General features: G+C 48.6%; 1 protein-coding gene across 2 annotated transcripts in view; it reads left to right on the top strand.

Moving 5' to 3' along the window:
* Positions 1-22440, top strand: part of LOC140898790 (alpha-2-macroglobulin) — a 57985-nt gene that overhangs the window by 29825 nt on the left and 5720 nt on the right. For both annotated transcript variants that reach the window (XM_073313187.2, XM_073313198.2), the window contains 11 exons: positions 1955-2006; positions 2607-2690; positions 3180-3356; positions 5770-5854; positions 7096-7252; positions 7579-7653; positions 9691-9856; positions 14610-14833; positions 15842-16060; positions 16383-16510; positions 21661-21751. In XM_073313187.2, coding sequence (XP_073169288.1) covers positions 1955-2006; positions 2607-2690; positions 3180-3356; positions 5770-5854; positions 7096-7252; positions 7579-7653; positions 9691-9856; positions 14610-14833; positions 15842-16060; positions 16383-16510; positions 21661-21751 — 1458 coding nt within the window. The remainder of the gene's footprint in view (positions 1-1954; positions 2007-2606; positions 2691-3179; positions 3357-5769; positions 5855-7095; positions 7253-7578; positions 7654-9690; positions 9857-14609; positions 14834-15841; positions 16061-16382; positions 16511-21660; positions 21752-22440) is intronic.

Raw genomic sequence — 22440 nt, forward strand, 5'->3', positions numbered from 1 at the left:
TATAAACTATGAGTTTGATTCCCCAGCCCTCACTTGCTCTTCAGTTGCCTGTGATGTAATATGAACATATGGCTGCATATAACATTGTTATATGTTGACTAATAACTAGAAATAAAGGGTCAAGCCTAGCTACATTACTATTAGACAAAGAGGTTTGGGGATTTTCTCCAATGATCCCTACTTCTATTCTCCATCCATTGTATTTTAGTTGAAATAAATTACCAAAATAATTGAAACGGGTATGATTAAATTGCGTAATTTTGACACATAAAATATGTAGAATTTTAATATATTGTATGCAGAATTTTTAAAGTTTTGGTGCAGAATTCCCCCAGGAATAATATGTGTTATAAAGAGAACGGTGATCAATTGTTCTCCATATCCACCAAGGACAAGAAGTAATTGGCTTAGATTGCTGAAAGGGAGATTTAGGTGGGATATTAGGGAAAACTTTCTAACTATAAGGGTAGTTAAGCATTGGCACAGCAGTGGTGTAGCTAACATGGGACATTTGGGTGGGCCCCGACTTTGTGTGTGTGAGCAATGATGAGGGAGAGGGGGAGCAGGAGGAATCAGGGTCCCATCTCCTCCGGCTGGCCTTGCGGGGGGCGACGGATGCTCTGGCTAGGGGCCCCCAGGGGTCTCACATGTGCCCACAGCTCTGGAAGGAGATGCCGCTCTCCACTGCACACAGCTCCCAGCACCCATCCCTTCCCACGGCCCTATGCCGGGCCCAGTTCCTCGAGATGGCACGGCAGGCTGACCTTTTCTGGGGATCTCCTCTGCCACTGCCACCCCGAAGCCACCCCGCCCGCCCTCCTCCTACTGCTGCGTGCGTACAGGGCACATGCATCTGGCGTTCCACCGCTCTGCCACTGCTGTGCCTCTCCCTCCAGCCGGCCGGGGCGATGCGCAATGCACCCGGTGCGCAGTGTCCTCCAGGTCTGGGTTGGGCTAGCGCTAGGGCTGGAGCAGAGCCAGGGCTGCGGGGATGGACCTGGATGCTAAGTGGGTGAAGAACGAGGGGGAAAGCCCACTTTTCACACTTGGCTACTATTCACTACCTGGCAAAAGTTGGAAAAAGGAGGAAAACCGACTATTCTAAGACTAAAATATTGCGGGGGAGGGGTGTGTTTCAAAAACAAAAATTTATTTGACTAAACCCTCTTTTTTCACAACATTTAGTTCGTGAGTTTTAGTCAAAACTGTTCTGATCATCTCAATAAATAACAGGGCTTCTTCCTTCGCTCAAGCCATGGGGGTCTGGGCCTTTGGAGCAAGAGGAGCTGAGTTCTATCCCTACTGTAGCCCTACAGGACTAATCGGCCACAGTGTGTAATGGTGAATTTCTAGGTGGCCCTGCAGTCATTACAATATGTCATTTCATGACACTGAGCGCTTTGGCCCTGACTCGGCAAAGCTTGCTTTACTTTAGGCACATGAGTTGTCCCATTGATCTCAAACAGGCTTAAAGTTAAACACTTGGCAGGATTGAGCCCCTACCTCACTTCATTAGCATCACAGCATATCATCAGCACCAGCACCTGGTGTAAAGCTGGAAGTTCTCTCTGTATCACAAGCAAAGCCCATGTTTTACAGTGTGCTAACAGCAACTAATCACCCATGGTAGATCACTGCAATATCCTCCCCTTGGGAGTGAGGAGGCAATAACTTCTTAGTAGCTGATTTCCAACTATTATCTGCTGGCTTTATGAGAATTATTATTACATGAGAATTTGCAAGTCTCCCTCTTTCTCTGATTCACTTCCTTTTCTTTCTTTCTTTCTTTCTTTCTTTCTTTCTTTCTTTCTTTCTTCTCCCCAGCATTTTCCCCTCTCCCCATCTCTCCCCATCACCCCTGCCCAGATGTTTCTGCCACCGGGTGCTCAATGTCTCTGCAGGTTCTCACCTTTCTCATTTTCCTTCCCCTTCCCTTTTCCTCCCCAACCCAAAGCCTGAAGGGCTTGAGAAGGAAACGACCTACAACTTCCTGCTCTGTGCAGCTGGTAAGAGCCCCACCCCTCCTGACTTGCCTCTGCAAAGGGAAGGGTGGAAACCTCGGGTGTCCGAGGGGAAGAGATAACGAGAAGCAGTAATATGGGACTGAAGAAAGTGGGACACCTCCAGCTGGATAACGAGGAAACATTTCCTAACACTGAAGGTCTAGAATGGCGCCCAAGGGAAGGGCTGGAAGCGTAGGTCTTAGGGAACGTTCCTGACCCGGGTGCTGGGAAGATGGGCTAGATGAGATTTAATGGGGCTTTCCCCTTCTCTCACTCTGTGATTCCATGGAGTGAAATTACAAACTGGAAGGTGCCAGAGAAAGAGCTGGAGACTACAGTTCCCGTGTCTCGCCAGCTGGTGACACCTCGCTCCATGTGGAGGGCTGGGGTGGCAGGAGAGGGGATCCACTCCTGAGAGGGGAGTTGGAGATGGGTTCACTATAAAACTATGGAGGAATGGAGCTGCTAAAGGCAGGGAGCCCCTGTGCAGTGCCAGGGGAAAGACAGCAGCAGGGGCAGTATCCTAGCTCCTGTGCTGGGGTCTGCTCACTGCTACACAGGGGGGGATTTTACTACAAGCCCATCTATGTCACTTTTCCCTAGGAAAAACAGCGCCGCAGCTAATGCCCCTGAAGCTCCCAGAGAACGTGGTGCAGGGCTCGGCCAGAGCCTATTTCTCAGTGCTGGGTAAGTGAGGCAGTCCGAGGAGCCCAGCTGGGGGTGCTGCTGCCGTTCTCTCCCCCTTCCTGACGGTTCTGGTCTCTCTACCCGTTCCACTCCTCACCCCTTTGTGTACCCATCACAGCCCCTCCACTTATCCCCCAGCTGCCCACTGCTGTAGTCTCTTGCTAGCACTTCACCCCTTTTTCTCTCTCCTTCCCCCCACCTCTGCCTCTGGGCCCACGTCTCTAGCTATTCATCCAGCCTAGTGCTCCCATCTGTCCTTCCAGCAGCACGCCCTTCACTTTGCCTTTCATGTGTCCCTTCTCTCTCAGAGCATATTTCTCTGTCTCCTCCTTTCTCTGGGTTGTGTGTGTGTCTCTCTTTCCCTCCTATTGCCTGTGATCTCACAAGCCTGTTACGGATGTCTCACATTAGCATCCTTGCTCTGCGGTGCACTCTGCCTCCGCAGGCAGGCGGCTGGGCCACACTGACTCCCTGTGTCTCCATCCCCAGGCGATATCCTGGGCACAGCCATGCAGAACCTGCAGCAGCTTCTCCAGATGCCCTTCGGCTGCGGGGAGCAGAACATGGTCCTGTTTGCCCCCAACATCTACGTCCTGGACTATCTGAATAAGACGGGGCAGCTGAGCGAGGAGACCAAATCCAAGGCTGTCGGATACTTAGTCAGCGGTGAGGAGGGACGGGGCTTTTATTTCTTCACTTACTCCCTTCCAAGGTCGTGCTGGGAGCTTTTTGTGTCCGCCTTGCTCAGATAATGCTTCCACTGGGAAGGATGGATGGACTGAGGGGACCACCTGTCTCTCGGGGGGAACCCACTTGAACCTTCTCAGCCCTGTCATCCCATTGCTCCCCAGTGTGTAGCCCAGTGGTAATTCACTCTTACCCCAGCAAACCAGACTCGGCTTCCCAGGTGGCCTATAAGCCTTTCCTAGCCACCAGTGTATTGGCAGCACTGTCACAGCTGACCCCTCATCACACACACACCTTTGAACCAGGGCCTCTGACACCTCCCACCCCCTCCGCACCAGAGGAAAGCGGTTCCCTTTCCCAGGAGCTACGCTGAGGAGTTACTCCTTTAATGGTTGGTGTTACAATAGATCACTTCCCAACAGGGGGTGCCAGAGCACAGTAGCATGCTTAGATCTAGGGTGACATCTAGGAATGTAGAGAACTCTACTCTCTGGAAGTGCTCGATGGGAGAAGATGGGTCCAAGTGGATGAATGACTGAATGACACAGCCTGGGTACTGCACTGCACTGGGTGAACTGCACAGGGTGCACTGGGTGCATTTCTGCTGATGACGTGCAAGGCAGAGAAGAAGAGCTGGGTTGGTTCTGCAGCTCTGGCAGCAGTAAATGGAGCAAAACCTGGTGTCAGGGTTCCCTCCCTACTCTGAACTCTAGGGTACAGATGTGGGGACCCTCATGAAAGACCCCCTAGCTTATCTCTACCAGCTTAGGTTAAAAACTTCCCCAAGGCACAAATTCTTCCCGTCCTTGGATCGGTATCACTGCCACCACCAAGTGAGTTAGAAAAAGATTTAGGAAAAGGACCACTTGGAGTTCCTGTTTCCCCAAAATGTCCCCCCAAGTCCCTTCACTCCCTTTCCTGGGAAGGCTTGAGCATAAACAAGGCGAGCACAGACCAGACCCTTGGGTTTTTAGGACAGATTCTTAAAAACAGAACTTTTATTATAAGGAGAAAAAGTAAAAGAAATGCCTCTGTAAAATCAGGATGGAAAATAATTTTACAGGGTAATAAGATTTAAAACACAGAGGATTCCCCTCTAGGCAAAATTTTTAAGTTACAAAAAAACAGGAAGAAACCTTCCTCTTAGCATAGGGAAAATTCACAAGCTAAAACAAAAGATACTCTAATGCATTTCCTTGCTATTACTTACAATTTCTGTAATTTTGGATGTATCATTCTGTAGGAGCTGGATTACTTGCTTGGTTTCTCTCTTTATCTCTGGAGAGAACAACAAAAGCCCAAAACAAAAACCTTCCCCCACAGATTTGAACCTTCTCCCCTTATTGGTCCTTTTGATCAGGTGCCAACCAGGTTAGCTGAGCTTCTTAACCCTTTACGGGTAAAGGAGGGATTTTATACTGCCCTTTGCTGTATGTTTATGACATCTGGGTTTAAGCCTTGTTTTCACTAGTGGAGATTTGTCTGTTTGTAACACATTTAGCCGACTTGTAGTTTTAATACATGTTAGTTGATCAAGGTAAACTCTAGGCTCCTCGCTAAGGTTAACTCGACCAGCTAACGTGTGAAACTACACATATCTTGTCTGTGTTAGGATTTAAACACATGATAGCTAGCAATGTTGGTAATGCTCCTTTATTCCTAATGTGGACATGACCTTTGCCAGTAAAGCCAGTAGCCATGACTCTGAACACATGCAGGGCAGAGCTGCTGAGTGAAAAGGGGCCCTTTCCACATAGTCACTTTTCAGAACAGCCCCACTTTGGGTCACACCTTTGATTATTCCTCATTCTCCATTTCTGCTCCACCCTGTTTTTAATGAGATTCAGCAATCTTTCAGAGACAGTCTTCCCATTTATTTTAGGTGCTGCAAAGGGATCCTTGAACCTGGTATAAGGTGGCTAGTAGATGCACATCATAACCCTGTTGCCTTTACCTTCATTTAATACCTAATAGAAGACCAAGGCTTCTCTGCTGAGAGACTGAGGGTATTTTTAGGAATGGGAGGCCTGCCTGGCTTGTGTACTCTACATCGGACCTGCTTCTGGGTCTCAGACTTGATCTAAACCCAGCTTTGTACCAGTGTAACTATTTCAGTTAGGAGGTGATATTTTGCCAAAATAATTAAATTAGTACAACCCGTAGTGTGGATGCAGTTCTACCCCCTTCTCATCTGGGAACAAGCTCTAATGGTATTAGCATTTTTATGCTATCATAACTACATCCACACAGGGGGATTCGCTGCATTTTAACACTACTGGTATAATTCAAGCAGAATGTTTGTGTGTAGACAGGGCTGAAAATTCTCTTTTCCTGGCTGACATCTACAGCTGGTCTTTATTGCAGTAAAAGACAACTTCATTCTCCCTTTCAGGTTACCAGACACAGCTGAAGTACAAACACCTGGACGGCTCTTACAGCACATTTGGGCCACAACATGGGCAATCAGGAAACACCTGGTAAGATTTCAGTGCTGCTGAATTCTTTCCCTTCTCGATATAACCTGGTGCTTGCCCATTGTTAACAGGTGCTGATCATGAAGGTGCAGAGGAGAGGGGAGGAGCTCTAGAGCTGATGATGTGGGATAAGACAACTATGAGAGGTGGTAGGGAAGGGAGATCTCCTTTAGTTTATGTGGTAGAGGCCTTTGATTTTGGATTAATAACCATTTACAGCCTCCTCATTCCCTGCTCAGCTCAGGTTAGAGCAGCCTGGGGTCTGTTCTAACTTGCTCCAGCTGGCCACAGTCCCCTGAGGACCATATATCAGCTAGGTGTATCCAGAACACTGTACACTCCAGCGACTCACTTTCTGTACCAGAGGCTATAGGGAGGATGGCATAAAAGTGCCGGCCAAAGATTGCCCTGCTGGGTGACTTGCTAGTAGTTTCAGCTCCCTTTGTATTACCTGAGCAGTGTGCAAGGGTCAGAACAGGGCAGAGAATCCTCCCCGAAGTCCTGATTATGGATACTTGACCTTTCTGAAATTACGTGTTTGATCCTCAACCAGAAAAGTTTGGCCACCACTGCCCTCAGGATAATGAAGAGGCTGGTAACTGAGGGTGGAGCCATCACAGCCCCTCAATGCTTAGTGAATGCCTTGCCGGGTGAACAAACAGGTTCTGCAGGCAGTGGCAGTGGGCAGCTCTGTAGGGGTTGCTCTTCCCTCTGCCACTACTGACTCTATTGCCCCAGTGTGGTGCTAGGGGGCGCTGTGCTGCAGGGAGCGGGGTGGGTGGCTCAGTAAGGGGCATTCTCCCTCTGAGTGCTGACCCCAGTCTGATGCTAGGGGGCGCTGTGCTGCTGTTTTTATCATAAGAAAGTGCAGAGCCAGCGTCCTGGCCATTCCTGGTCACTGAAGATTCTGAGGTCTGTTCTCCCAAGGGTTCTGGACAACCACCCCCTAAACCCACCCCTAAACTGTGCCCCAGCCATTTGAAACCAACACAGGAAGCTGGCTCACTTCCTGTCCTAAAACGGGCAGTTTAGCTGTGCCCTGTCAGACGACTGCTGGGTCTTGCCGCCAGGCTCTGCTGCACGTCAGTAGGTGGCTGAGTGAGCTAATGGTTCCCTGACCCATGGCCACCAGCTCTCCGGCCCCTGCTGCTTCCCCTCAGGCTGGCGATGCCCCAAGACCCCACCCCTCCAGCGAGCAGAGGGCATGGGAAGGAGCTCTCACTGTTGCCCACTCTCTGCCGCAGGCTGACGGCCTTCGTCCTCAAGTCCTTCGCGCAGGCCCGCTCTCACATCTTCATCGAGGAGAAGCACATCCAGGACGCCCTGACCTGGCTCGCTGGCAAGCAGAAGGACAACGGCTGCTTCCGCAGCTCCGGGACGCTCCTGAACAATGCCATAAAGGTGACGTATCTGCCCAGCCAGCTTCCCATGGGCATCATGGGACCCATACAGGACTCCAGTGACACAGAGAGAGCGTGCAACTCCTCATGGGAACAGCTCAGCCACTGCCGCACATGGGGTTGGGGCAGATGGGATCTACTAAGGGAGGCAAGAGCAGGGGGTACCATACTATACATGGAGCGACCATGGGCAGGGGAAGGGAGAAGAGGAGCAGATACATGGAAGCTACCATAGTGTGGGAAGAACAGGGATGTAGAACACCCCTGGGAAGAGGGGCCAGTGGGCGGGGTTTCAGGGTTAATGTCTCTCTCTGTGGTTCCCTGCAGGGCGGGGTGGACGATGAGGTCACGCTCTCTGCCTACATCACCATCGCACTGCTGGAGATTCCTCTGCCCATCACTGTACGTACCTGTAACCCCTCAAGCCAGACATAGGCTGCCAACTTGGGGGTCCCCAGCTCCCATCTTGAGAGAGAAGCCTTTAAAAAAGGGGGAAATCCAGTCAGAAAAGACTTTAAATTGAGGTCCAAATCTGGGATTGGATTTCCCTGCAGCTTCTCTTCCAGTCCAGGGCGCTGGCTCTGTCTCATCTCTAATCCTTTTATATGATCTTTATTTTAAAACTTTTGAGCTGGTTTCAGAGTAACAGCCGTGTTAGTCTGTATTCGCAAAAAGAAAAGGAGGACTTGTGGCACCTTAGAGACTAACCAATTTATTAGAGCATAAGCTTATGCTCTAATAAATTGGTTAGTCTCTAAGGTGCCACAAGTCCTCCTTTTCTTTTTTGAGCTGGTGTTTGCTTGATCCTCTCTTACAAGCCTACAGCTCCGAGTTTTACAGATATTGAACACTTGGGTAAATAACACTTAACCCCTTGGCAGTTGGCACCAGCCAAATGGGTCCCCATCAAGGGTTGATTTCTGTTCTCCTTCTGTTAGGTCTGCTCCACACCCAAAAGTCGCACTGCTAAAAGTTTTATGATCAGCGTGCAACCGAAAAGACTATTTTGGTGCAGTGAGTTCACACTGGGCCACTTGTGCCAATGCATTGTGTTCACCTACTATCAGGCCAGATTGGCAAAAGTGTGGTGCATTGTGGGTAGGCATCCCAGTGTCCTCTGTGCCACTTTCAGTGGCACTGCCTTGTGGGGAAATTTTGCTGCGTAGCTTTCACTGTGCTTGTGGGAAATGTTCAAATCAGCATGTGGGAAAAGGTAGCAAGTAGCAGGAATAGCTGTGGCTGTGGAGAATGTGCTGACTGTGTAAAAGCCAGGCGGGCTTCCCAACATTGGGACCCTTTGGTTCAAAAGAGCTGCCAGACCGTCTCTGCTAAAGAGAAAGTTGCACTGTGGGACTGCAGTGGAAAGACCGCTTACACTGGTACTTCCGGTGAACATGCACCTGACCACTGTGTAGATATAACTCCACTGGAATGGGGCTTATGCCACTCCAGAAAAGGGAGTCAGTATGCCCCCAAAAGTGTAGGGTTTTTGTCAGTAGGCAAGTTGAGTGTGGACGTGTGCCAGGCTGTGCCCAGAAAACCTGAGTTCTGTAACTTGAGTCCAGACCAGGCTTTAGATGTGTGCTGCTACTGGCTGCGGTCGGACAAGACAAGTGGATGTGGCCCTACATGGCCTACTTGTTAACGTTGTCCTGATGAAGTGGCAGCCAGTTCCCTTCCACTGTCATTAGACTAACCTGATCCCCTGTAGTTAATTAAGGAAAGTTGATGTCCTGATTAAGCCCTTCTCCGGTAGAAGGAGTATAAACCCCAAGGCATTTTGTTTTCAGGCTTTCCTGTCTCAAAACCAGCTAAGCTGATTCTCTCCAACTTCCCAGAAAGACCTCTAGCTTAGCAGACACCAAGGGGTAGGAAGGTTCAGATCAAAACATTTTGAAAAAGTTTCAAGCCACTGAAGATGGGGCTGTCTGCTGGACTTTCCATTCTCAGCCATTGACGAAAACAGATGAACTGTCCTGCCGCGTATGGACCTGCGCACATTGGTATCCCTTGGAATGTCATTACGGGGAATGTCTGATTCCAAACTTTGCTTTTCAAATGTTTCTAAGTAAGGACCGACCACAGGACAAATTTAAAGGGCCAGGTTCCCCAGTACACCATTGCCATTCACCAAACGTGAAGGGCCAAACTCACTGGTTCACTCTGGGTACTTAGTGCCAGCCTACTGATGCAAAGCAGCTGTAAACCAGCCACTACGCATTGCTGGAGTGGTGAAAGCGAGACAGTGTCCTGGGGAATCTGGCTCTGAAAGATCAGTTATTGTTTTGAGTTACCCATGTGTCAGAAAGTCTGGAAAAAATACTTCATAAAATGGAAAAAGTGCATATTGTTTCCTGTCTGCTGAGCTCATAGACTGAATTCACTGCCATGGTGACCTCTCCCCTCCCCCTCTCAGCTCATGTCTCTCTCCCAACACAGCACTCTGTGGTCCGTAATGCTCTGTTCTGTTTGGAGACGGCCGCAGAGCAGGGAGGAAACCACGTGTACACCAGGGCGCTACTGGCCTACGCCTTTGCCCTGGTGGGGAGGGAGGAGAAGCGCAGGGCACTGCTGGACTCGCTTGATAAGGAAGCTCTGAAAGAAGGTGAGAATTCCTGACAGCCCCTTCTTCTGAATCCCATCCCACGGGCCCTACATCCCCCGCTTGTAAGGTGACCATATATTGAGAATCATATACAGGTGCTCAGAGGGGAAATCATAGCAGGGGAAAGTTAGGAGGGACCAGGACCAGGTGGGAGAACATTATTTGACATGAAGAAACAAGACTGAGAGAGAGGCAGCCAGGGCCCTGGCACATTTCTGACCTCACAGCATGTTGTATCCCTGCCCTTTTAAGGACCCCTTGTTCTTTTAAACTGGGTCATTGATTCACCCTTCAGTATCCAACCTACCTATTAGGTAAAATATCAACATTCCCTTTGCATTTGTCTCCCTTGTATTTGCCCTTTCCCTTGTCCCTGCCTTCCCTCCATTTGCCCCCTTCCTCTACTCCGGAGTTGTTAGCTTTTCCTCTGTTTGTTTCAGTCCATTTTCCTCTTTTCTATACTGAGAAATAGCTGGTCTCTCCTTTCTTTTCCTTGTGCTCTCTTCCTCCTTCCCCCAAGTCTCCAAATCTCTCTCCTGCCTCCCACACCAAAAGTTCTCACATACTCCCTACTTCCCAGCCCACAAAATCACAGGCATACTGTCCTGCTGCCTTGCACCCCCCAAATCTCTCTGCCCACACACGCACTCCAACCTGCCCCAGGCACAAGGTAATGCACAAGCACATGCCAGGTTGCCTCAGGATCCACTCACACACACAGGCTCCTTCTCCCCCAGCCGAAAGCTATTCATACACACACACAAGCTGCCCACAATCCTAGTGCACATGGGACTTGTTATGCAGAGTCCCAGCACACGCACACTCCAAGTTCCCTTCCCCTCACAACAGACACTTGGGTTCTCTGTCCCCCGCCCCAGCCCCCACAAACACAGAGCCTCAGCCCCACACTCATAGGCCTCATGCAGGTGAGGAAACTCACTGTGTTAGAAAGTGCATTAGCTGACAGACTGCTAAAGACAACTCAGCATCTAGTCTAGACAGGGTCAGGTGGGGTGAAAAACAGCAGCTGGTCATGGCCAACCCAATCACATTAGCTGCCTGTGGCTCACCTGAGGGCGCCCCATAGACTAAGCTTACAAACAGTAAATGCATTTATAAGCCCAACCATCCCTGACTATGCTAGGTGCTGAGTACTGTTGACCAGCGTGTTGATTAATGCTTTTTCTTTTCTAGCACAGAGCATTTCCCCAGGGTAAATGAACATTCCGGCCTTGTCTAAAACATAAAAGTCGTTCTGCTGTAGCTGTACTGGTATAGTTAAAGTAGTGCGATTCCCCCAGTGTGGACACAGTTATAGCAGTGTGAAGGTGTTCATACCAGTAGAACTGTTCCCTTACAGCTCTACCAGTACAAAGCACCTTTATGCTGGTATAACCGTGCCCAGACTAGAGGTACCAGTAGAAAAGTCACAGCCCTAGCCAAAATAGTTGTCGTGGCACAGAATCTGTGTATTGGCCAGGTCTTAGAGGCGTCTTCTCTCCCTTCCACCCTCCTTGAGTGTCTCTCCCTCCCTTTCCTGCCCTCCTCCCTAGGATCTCTCACTCAAGGTTTTTCTTTCTTTCTCCCCTGGTTTCTCCTTCCCTCTCCCTCTCCCCACTCCTTTGGGTCCAGGCCGTCTCTACCCTCCTCTCCCCCTTTGCCTCAGGAGGATTCCTGTTCCCCCCACCACCACCAATGGACTGTTGCCCATTTTGAGGAGGGAGTCTGTTGCAGGGGGAGGAAGCATCTCAGTGGCATCTAGCTTCCTCCACCCCCCGCAGGCTCTGCTGTCTACAGCAGCCCAGGAGCGGGCCAGCGCCAAGAGCAGCTCAGGGGGCAGTAGGTGAGGCAGAGGATGGTTTGGTCCAAGGGGCATAAATGGGGAGAAGCATCAAGGGGCACATTTTAGGATACTAGCAGATGCCTTACAGCTCCCCAGACAGGGGGCATCACCAGGGCAGAAAGAGTTGGGGCTGAGTCCCCTTTCCCTAGGGCTAGTTCTTGGGGGACGGTTTGATGGTGGCTTTTTTAAAAAAAAAGGCGCTGAAATATTCATGTAAAGACAAAGGAAACTTTTAAAAAACATGAGTTGGGGCCAGGGCTGCCGGTGCCTGACTTTGCAGTGACACAGGTGTATCTGGGGGGTCCCCCAATACCTCAGTGCTGTGAGTGAGCATATCCTGAACCCCTGAATAAATGGTACCATTCCCACTGAGCAATAGCACAGCTCTGCCGGTGTCTTCACTGGCTCCGCTCCACTCCTCACTCCAAGCGCTGCTCCTCACTCTGGACACTCGTTCCATGGGAGCGATGGCCCCTGGTCTGCACAGAGTGACATCTGCTCCCTACAGCAAGAGACAAACGAAGAGGAGAAGCCTGATGTTTGGACAGATCAAATGAAAAAACAGATCATTCTGGGGGGGCCCAAAAAAGGGTCCTGATGTCCCAGGAAATCCCAGGAAGAACTGGAACTGTGCTGGTAAGAGAAGGACTTATGGGCTCTTCACCCTGCTGGAGTGGGGTGTGACCGTCACTGCTGTAACCCTTCAGCCTTGAGCGCCTGGGGCCACTTAGTGACCTCACACTTTTTGGATCAAAGAGCCCAATAAAGGCTGCTATTGTCCATTCCTGGGATGTCCCTTTATAAGATAAAGGGGATGTAGGCACAGAGTCATAGAGTCATAGAATATCAGAGTTGGAAGGGACCTCAGGAGGTCATCTAGTCCAACCCCTTGCTCAAAGCAGGACCAATCCCCAACTAAATCATCCCAGCCAGGGCTTTGTCAAGCCTGACCTTAAAAACTTTGAAGGAAGGAGATTCCACCACCTCCCTAGGTAACGCATTCCAGTGTTTCACCACCCTCCTAGTGAAAAAGTTTTTCCTAATATCCAACCTAAACCTCCCTCACTGCAATGTGAGACCATTACTCCTCGTTCTGTCATCTGCTACCAGTGAGAACAGTCTAGATCCATCCTCTTTGGAACCCCCCTTTCAGGTAGTTGAAAGCAGCTATCAAATCCCCCCCTCATTCTTCTCTTCCGCAGACTAAACAATCCCAGTTCCCTCAGCCTCTCCTCATAAGTCATGTGTTCCAGTCCCCTAATCATTTTTGTTGCTCTCTGCTGGACACTTTCCAGTTTTCCCACATCCGTCTTGTAGTGTGGGGCCCAAAACAACACAGTACTCCAGATGAGGCCTCACCAATGTCAAATAGAGGGGAACGATCACATCCCTCGATCTGCTGGTAATGCCCCTACTTATACATCCCAAAATGCCATTGGCCTTCTTGGCAACAAGGGCACACTGTTGACTCATGTCCAGCTTCTTGTCCACTGTAACCCCTAGGTCCTTTTCTGCAGAACTGCTGCCTAGCCATCGGTCCCTAGTCTGTAGTGTGCATGGGATTCTTCCGTCCTAAGTGCAGGACTCTGCACTTCTCCTTGTTGAACCTCATCAGATTTCTTTTGTCCCAATCCTCTAATTTGTCTAGGTCCCTCTGTATCGTATCCCTACCCTCCAGTGTATCTACCTCTTCTCTCAGTTTAGTGTCATCTGCAAACTTGCTGAGGGTGCAATCCACACCATCCTCCAGATCATTTATGAAGATATTGAACAAAACTGGCACGAGGACCGACCCTTGGGGCACTCCAGTTGATACCGGCTGCCAACTACACATGGAACCATTGATCACTACCTGTTGAGCCCGACAATCTAGCCAGCTTTCTATCCACCTTATGGTCCATTCATCCAGCCCATACTTCTTTAACTTACTGGCAAGAATACTGTGGAAGACCGTGTCAAAAGCTTTGCTAAAGTCAAGAAACAACACGTCCACTGCTTTCCCTTCATCCAGAGCCAGTTATCTCATCACAGAAGGCAATTAGATTAGTCAGGCATGACTTGCCCTTGGTGAATCCATGCTGACTCTTCCTGATCACTTTCCTCTAAGTCTTCAGAATTGATTCCTTGAGGACTTGCTCCATGATTTTTCCAGGGACTGAGGTGAGGCTGACTGGTCTGTAGTTTCCAGGATCCTCCTTCTTCCCTTTTTTAAAGAAGGGCACTACATTAGCCTTTTTCCAGTCATCCGGGACCTCCCCTGATCGCCATGAGTTTTCAAACATAATGGCCAATGGCTCTGTAATCACATCCGCCAACTCCTTTAGCACTCTCGGATGCAGCGCAACCGGTCCCATGGACTTGTGCTTGTTCAGCTTTTCTACATAGTCCCGAACCACTTCTTTCTTCACAGAGGGCTAGTCACCTCCTCCCCGTGCTGTGCTGCCCAGTGCAGCGGTCTGGGAGCTGACCTTATTCGTGAAGACAGAGGCAAAAAAAGCATTGAGTACATTAGTTTTTTCCACATCCTCTGTCACTAGGTTGCCTCCCTCATTCAGTAAGGGGCCCACACTTTCCTTGTCTTTCTTCCTGTTGCTAACATACCTGAAGAAACCCTTCTTGTTACTCTTAACATCTCTTGCTAGCTGCAACTCCAAGTGTGATTGGTGGCAGAGGTGGCAGCCTGATTAGTCACTGAGTGTTCATACCACAAGATTTGTATAATTCTACCAGATCAACAAGTGAGGGACTATTTAATCCTTTTGAGTCTCATGACAATATGCCAGACTAGCACGGGGGGCTCTGTTCTCCCACCCGCAGCAGCAGCAGGTCAATAACCCCCTTAGAAATGGCATGTACTAAGCATCTGTATTTCCTTCTCTCCTGCCCTCCCTCTTCCTTCTCCCACTGCAGATGGCTCCATTCACTGGCAGAGGCCTGGGAAGGAGCCGGAGGCAGATCTCCCCTTCTATCACCCCCGTGCTCCTTCTGCCGAGGTGGAGATGACGTCCTATGTGCTCCTCGCTTACCTCACCACGCGGCCGGCACCATCCCAAGGAGACCTGTCATTAGCAACTCAAATTGCAAAGTGGATCAGCAAGCAGCAGAATCCCAATGGGGGCTTCTCCTCCACCCAGGTGATCTATTCCCCTCCCAAGCCTCAGACATCCAGGGCAGGAGTGGGAGGCAGACAGGAAAGGGCAGGAGACAGACAAATAATCCAGGGGGAGGGGAAGGCTGACCTGGGGAGAGGGAAGGGGTAGCATTCCCCTGGCTGTATAGTTTAGTTTAGATAATGGGATAGTCACAGCATAGAGCATGGCTACATCAGGTCCTCACAGGCCCAGGGGGGCTTATGAGGCAGGAGACTGGACAAGTGATGCTCCTGTGTATGGAGGTCAGAAGAGTCGCCCTGAGCACTCGCAAGGTAGTGCAGTGCCATCCCCAGCTTCTCCCAGCACTGACCCCATCCAACCAGGCCAATTCAGCTCGGGAGCTGAGGCCTCCCCAGAGAAGCAGCAGCAGCCAGTCACTTCCAGACACACCTGGAAAGGGGAGGAAGCGCCATCCTGAGTGACAACCAAACAGGAGATGCCACCTCCCCCTTTGAGCGGGTACAGGCCATGCTGGTACTTGGAGGCTGGGACCTCAGGAGACGACCTCTCTAGACAGGACCAATCATTGGCCCCATGTTCCACCATTTCCCTGGTTGGCTTGATACCCAAAGGGCTGTAAGACTTTCTCATACTCCATTACTGAGCCTCCTGGCTGCCTCACTATGGTCCTCTCTGAGCCACAGGCAGCTCCCATTTCACTTGATCCTGAGCTATCCCTTCAGGTTGGTCCTTCAGGGAAAGGTGCTGGCATCTTTCCTCAGATGCCTGTGGTGAAGTGTCAGAGATACCAAGGCCTAGGTTCCCTAAGGTACTTAGATGCTTGGCTGCTTTCAGGAGGAGAAAGGTGCTTAAATACCTTTGAGAATCTGGGCCCAAGGGAATAGAGTGAATGGCTTGTGGGAGTGATGAGTGAAAATGGGAAAATCAGGGCACTGCTGTGTAGGAAGAGCTGGTGGAGTGGGGGCTCCAGGCCCATAGAAATGGCTCATTCTTTCCCTTGGGCACCTGGGCCTATCTCTTGTCTGGCAGGACACAGTGGTGGCGCTCCAGGCGCTATCCCGATATGGAGTCTCCACCTATGCCAAGAGAGGAGGAGCGTCCACAGTGACCCTGCAATCCACAGGGAAGTTCCAGGCCCAGTTCCAGGTGGATCACACGAACCGTCTGCTGCTCCAGCGTATGGCACTGCCAGAGGTGCCAGGGGACTACAGCATGGGGGTGACAGGAGAAGGATGTGTCTACGTGCAGGTATGGGACCCTGGGACAGGGGGAGAGGGAGAGGCTGCTGCTGAGGGGAGCCCGTATCATTCCCATTGGAGATGGCATGATGGGGTGGATTGGGGAGGGGAGGGAGGGAAGGAATAGAGAGGAAGAGATGCGGAAGAGGAGGAGAATATAAGAAAGAGGTGAGGAGGAGAGAGAGTTAACAGAGAGAGTTGGGGAATGGGGAGAGAGAGAGAGAAGAGATAAAGGAAAGAATGAAACTGAGCCGAGGGGAGGAGATGGAGGAGAAGAGCAGAGAGGAGAGGGACAGATGGACAGACACAGAGAACTGTGTATTCTCTTCCAGACCAGCCTGAGGTACAATGTGCTCCCCAAGCCAGGCGAGGCACCATTCGCGCTGGAGGTGCACACGGTCCCTGAGACGTGTGACAGCATCAAGGCTCACAGGACCTTTGACATCACCATAAACATCAGGTAACTCCCCCTCGCAGTGCCAAACCTTCCAGAGCAGCCCTAGGGCTGGGGACAAGTCATTCCAGAGGTATGGGGAGCCCCCAGAAAAGCTGATACAAATCAATATTTTTGATTTTTCCAAAAATTAAAAATGGATTTTTTACATTAAATCATGGTATTTTCTTAATTGCAATTGCTCTTTTCAATGTCAATCAGATTTTGTATTTCTGTATTGCTAGCTCTTTACTTTCTCCTGCTAAATTGTTAGAGTGATTGTGCTGTGCTGGTTTCTCTGAGGCTGAAAAGGACAAGTCAGCATCTCAGTAACACCCTTAGTGTGAGAGCAACACAAACTCAGACACAAGACTGCCCGGCCAGTAGCCCATCCTATACCTGCAACCACCACCACCCTCCCACAGAGCGAACTGCCCCCAGTCACAGGAGCTGTATGCTTTGACCCAGGCATTCTCCTTCACCAGGATTTGCAGGCCAAGTTCAATCAGACTTGTGCTCCTAAATCATTTCAGTGCTTTTACAATACCCACCCTAAGATGCCAAAATATAGGCTTCAGAGCCTGTCATAAATATAAAGGGAAAGGTAAACCCCTTTAAAATCTCTCCTGGCCAAAGGAAAAATCCTCTCACCTGTAAAGGGTTAAGAAGCTAGGATAACCTCGCTGGCACCTGACCAAAATGACCAGTGAGGAGACAAGATACTTTAAAAAGCTGGAGGGGGGGAGGAACAAAGGCTCGCTCTGTCTGCGTGATGCTTTTCCCAGGGACAGAACAGAAATGGAGTCTTAGAACTTGGTAAGTAATCTAGCTAGATATGCGTTAGATTATGATTTCTTTAAATGGCTGAGAAATTAAGCTGTGCTGAATAGAATGGATATTCCTGTCTGTGTGTCTTTTTGTAACTTAAGGTATTGCCTAGAGGGATTCTCTAAGTTTTGAATCTAATTACCCTGTAAGGTATTTACCATCCTGATTTTACAGAGGTGATTCTTTTTATTGTTACTTCTCTTTTACTGTTTCTTCTATTAAAATTCTTCTTGTAAGACCTGAAGCTTTTTTCATTGTTCTTAAGATCCAAGGGTTTGAGTCTGTGGTCACCTATGCAAATTGGTGAGGATTTTTACCAAACCTTCCCCAGGAAGTGGGGTGCAAGGGTTGGGAGGATTTTGGGGGGAAAGACATTTCCAAACAATGCTTTCCTAATAAAAATAAACCCAGATAAACGTTTGGTGATGGCAGTGGAAGTCCAAGGGCAAAGGGTAAAATAGTTTGTACCTTGGGGAAGTTTTAACCTAAGCTGGTGAAAGTAAGCTTAGGAGGTTTTCATGCAGGTCCCCACATCTGTACCCTAGAGTTCAGAGTGGGGAAGGAACCTTGACAGAGCCTATGGACAAGTCTACATTTAAAACACTGCTGAAGCACTTTAATAAAGACGCTCTACACCGACTGCAGAGAGCTCTCCCATCAGTGTAGTTAATCCACCTCCCCAAGAGGCACTAGCTATATTGACAGGAGAAGCTCTCTCACCAGCATAGCTTTGTCTCCATGGGGGGTTAGATTCGTATAACTACATTACTTGGGTTGTGATTTTTCACACCCTAGAGTGACATAGGTATAGGTCTGTAGTGTAGAGCAGACCTAACTTTAAGCTCCTATTTTTGAAAGTGTGTATCAAAAAGCTCACAATGACTTAGCTAGTGTTTTGAAATAACTTCCCAGTGCTAACATTGAACCAGTTTGGATCTGAAGTGACAGAGATTTTATGCCACTAAAGGAGAATTTTTTACTAAAAATACAGTTTATATATTCTAGTTTCAGGGCTCCTAAGAGGGTAAGGGACATCCTCTTATTCCTATTCTTTCAGTTTGCTTGCTGCTTCCATTGGTGTTCAGTACATGCTTTGTGTGTAACAAATTTGTTCAATTATTTTCTTATTGGAGGCTGTTTATTCATTTCAAGGACAGTATTTCATTTTTAGTCCCTACTATCAATTAGGATCCCCCCTTTTAAGCAATTTCTGTCACTTTCCCAGGTTATACCCTGATTTACATCTTTTAACATTTCTTCTTCCTTGTGCCAGACAATTCCTATTACTGCTAGACCACAGCAATTATTTACAATGAAAACCAACAAAATCCCTTATAATCTTCTAAATTTGGAGGACATACTCCACACATTCTTTTATTGTACATAAGCATTTCACATTATGTATTAAAACGAGATATTTTCCACATATAGAATGTTGCAAGTTTGCATTTAATAACGATTCAAGATTATCAAATAATAAGCTCAAATGAGATTATTTAACCAAAGATTAATACAGCTCTGTACAGACTACAGAAAGATGTACTTTCCCACCCCTGTAGATGGTGAAGAGAAGGTAGTTTGGTCATAAGAATATAAGAACAGTCCTACTGTGTCAGACCAATGGTCCATCTAGCCCAATATCCTGTTTTCCAGCACTGGCTGGTACCATATGCTTCAGAGGGAATGCACAGAACAGGGCAATTACTGAGTGATCCATCCCCTTTCATCCAGACCCAACTGCTGGGAGTCAGGTTTAGGAACACCCAAGAGCATGAGATTGCGTCCCTGACCATCTTGGCTAATAGCCACTGTTGGACCTATCCTCCATGAACTTATCTAATTCTTTTTTGAACCCTGTTATATTTTTGGTCTTTACAGCATCACCTGGCAAAGAATTCCACAGATTGACTGCATTGTTTGAAGAAGTACTTGCTTTTGTTTGTTTTAAGTCTGCTGCCCATTAAATTCATTGGGTAACTCCTGGTTCTTTTATGTGAAGGGCTAAATTATTCCTTATTCACTTTTCTCCACACCATTCATGATTTTATAGACCTCAGTCATATCCCCCCATTACACACCAAGCAGATTTTTTTTCAGAGAACTATCCACAGTGACTCCAAGATCTTTTTCTTGAGTGGTAACTGCTAATCTAGACTCCATCAGTTTGTATGTTAGTTGGGATTATGTCTTCCAATGTGCATTACTTTGCACTTATCAACATTCAATTTCCATCTGCCATTTTTTTGCCCAGTCACCCAGTTTTGTGAGATCCCTTTGTAACTCTTCACAGTCAGCTTTGGACTTAACTGTCCTGAATAATTTTGTATTATCTGCAAAGCTTGCCACCTCACTGTTTACCCCTTTTTCCAAATCATCTGTGAATATATTGAACAGCACGGGTCCCAATATAGATCCCTGTGGGACACTGCTCTTTAGCTCTCTCCAGTCTGAAAACTGACCATTTATTTCTGCCCTTTGTTTCCTGTTCTTTAACCAGTTTCTGATCCATGAGAGAGCCTTCACTCTTATCCCATGACAGCTTACTTTGCTTAAGAGCCTTTGGTGAAGGACCTTGTCAAATGCTTTCTGAAAGTCCAAGGACACTATATCCACTGAATCAGCCTTGTCCACATGCTTGTTGACCCTTCTGAAAGAATTCTAATGGATTGGTGAGGCATGATTTCCCTTTCCAAAAGCCATGTTGATGCTTCCCCAACAAATCGTGTTCATCTATTTCTGATCAGTCTGTTCTTTACTATAGTTTCAACCAATTTACCTGGTACTGAAGTTAATCTTACCGGACTGTAATTGCCAGGATCGCCAATGGAGCCTTTTTTTAAAATTGGCATCACTTTAGCTGTCCACCAGTCATCTGGTACAGAGGCTGATTTAAGCAATAGGTTACATGCCACAGTTAGTAGTTCTGCAGTTTCCTATTTGAGTTCCTTCAGAACTCTTGAGTGAATATCATCTGGTCCTGGTGACTATTTACTGCTTAATCTATCTACTTGTTCCAAAACCTCCTCCATTAACATCTCAGACTGGGACAGTTCCTCAGATTTCTCACCCAACAAGAATGGCTCAAGTGTTAGAATCTCCCTCACATCCTCTGCAGTGAAGACCAATGTAAATAAGTCATTTAGCTTCTCCACAGTGTCCTTTTCTTCCTTGACAGCTCCTTTACGTTGATTGTCCAGTGGCCCCACTGAGGTTTGTCAGGCTTCCTGCTTCTGATGTACTTTAAAAAAATTGCTGTTAGTTTTTATTCCTTTTGCTAGTGGCTCCTCAGATTCTTTTTTGGCCTGCCTGATTTTACTTTTACACTTGATTTGCCACGGTTTAGCTTGCAGCTTCCCCACCCATCTCTTGACCCACTCAATGTGCCGTGGGCCACTTCGTATAGGAAAGCAGGGAATGACCCTTTCTTGATAACTTGGAGTTCTTTTTAGCTAAATTAGGAGGGAGAAAGAGGTTTTGTCCATATGCAAATAATGAGAGATTCTTTTCTAGGTGATTAACAATACTCTCATTAGCCATTTTAGTTTCTGTTCTTGGAGAGAGCAACTCCTTACCTTGGCTGATCTGTGGGTCCTTAGACAAAGGGTCTCACCTGATGTGAACCCTGTTATTCCTAAGTGCATCCTATTTGGGGGTAAAACAGAGGTGGATAGCTTTTCTCATTTTTGAGGGCCGGAAAGAATCACTAGTTATTGATCATTCAAACCGTACCTGTTCTATATATCCCCTACAGTACCTGCTAAACAGTTTGTAGACACAGCACCTTCACTTCCAGTATTTTGTTTTTCTGTCTAGAAGTTCTGTCAAATTCAAATAGGATCCCCTAGCCGTAGTGGTATTTAAAAACCCAAGTCCTTATAACTTAGTTCATCACAAACTGCAATCTAACGTAGCAACAGCACCAATACTTACATTGCTTTTACAAAACCTCAACTCTATTTTAAATCAATAATTTAAAAAAACCAAGTGATTTAAATCCTGATTTCAATTGTTCCCTCCTCCTCTTGCCACCAACGATGGGAATAATTTAACTAAACCCCTTATCGGAAAGGATACCGTCTTGCTTCAGGGACTTTCAAGAAACTTCCACTGCTCCAAGGGCAGGACTGAGGGGCACTGGAAGAGCTGTGTGGGGAGCCCGGGACTGGGATAGCAGCGGGGCTGGGCTGCAGGGCAGGAATGAAAGGTAGTGGCAGGACAGGGAGCCAGGGAGCAGGGCCAGACTAGCAGGAGCCAGGCAGGGTGTGAGGTGCTGCAGGTCAGGGTTGAGGTGCATCATCTCTATGCTGAGATGTATTAAACCTTGTTTTGTTTCCTGCTTGGTCTCCCAGCTACACAGGGAAACGCCCTGTCTCCAACATGGTCATCGTTGACATTAAGATGCTGTCAGGATTCATCCCTGTGAAGTCATCAGTGAGGAAGGTAATGGCCAGTTCTGTGTATGGGTCACAGCCCTCCCAGGGTATCTGCCCCACAACCCAGTGGAGTCCAGCTCCCCACAACCCCAACCTCACCCAGTGGGCATCCAGGGCCCCTTGACTCAAACCCCACTTCAGGGGTATCTGACCCCCAGTCAGCTTCAAACCCCAACCCCTCATTTTGCCAGTGCAGCCTGGCCACTCCCTAGTCCCTTCTCCAGAATCAGCCCCCCCCCCTTGTCTCCCGTCTCTCTGACCCTATCTCTTCTTTCTGACCCTCCCCTGAAACCCCACTCCTTCCCCATCCCATCCCATCCCATCCCATCCCCCTGAGCTCCCACTCCGTGACTCCCTGGTAAACTGTTACGCACAGGGGGAGCAGGCCCGGCTGGAGGCACCTCATAGTCTCCCCTGGAGGGGGCAGCGTTCCTGTAAGGGGAAGTCAGGCTGGGCTCACGGGGTGCTTGGGAGAGAGAGTGAGGGGCCCCCACCTCTCTGCATCCCTCTCTTCTCCCCCAGCTCTAACACCCCCACCCCGCGCGCGCTCACACGCACGCACACACACACACACACACACACACACACACCCCGCAACTCCTGGGCCCTGCATCTCCTCAGGGAGATTCAGATGTTGGGAGGTGTCCCTTGAGGGGCCCTGAGGTGGGATGCCATCAGACTAATGAAGCCTATGAG

This window comes from Lepidochelys kempii, chromosome 1 (genome assembly GCF_965140285.1).
Source record: "Lepidochelys kempii isolate rLepKem1 chromosome 1, rLepKem1.hap1, whole genome shotgun sequence".
NCBI classification, from domain to species: Eukaryota; Metazoa; Chordata; order Testudines; family Cheloniidae; genus Lepidochelys; species Lepidochelys kempii.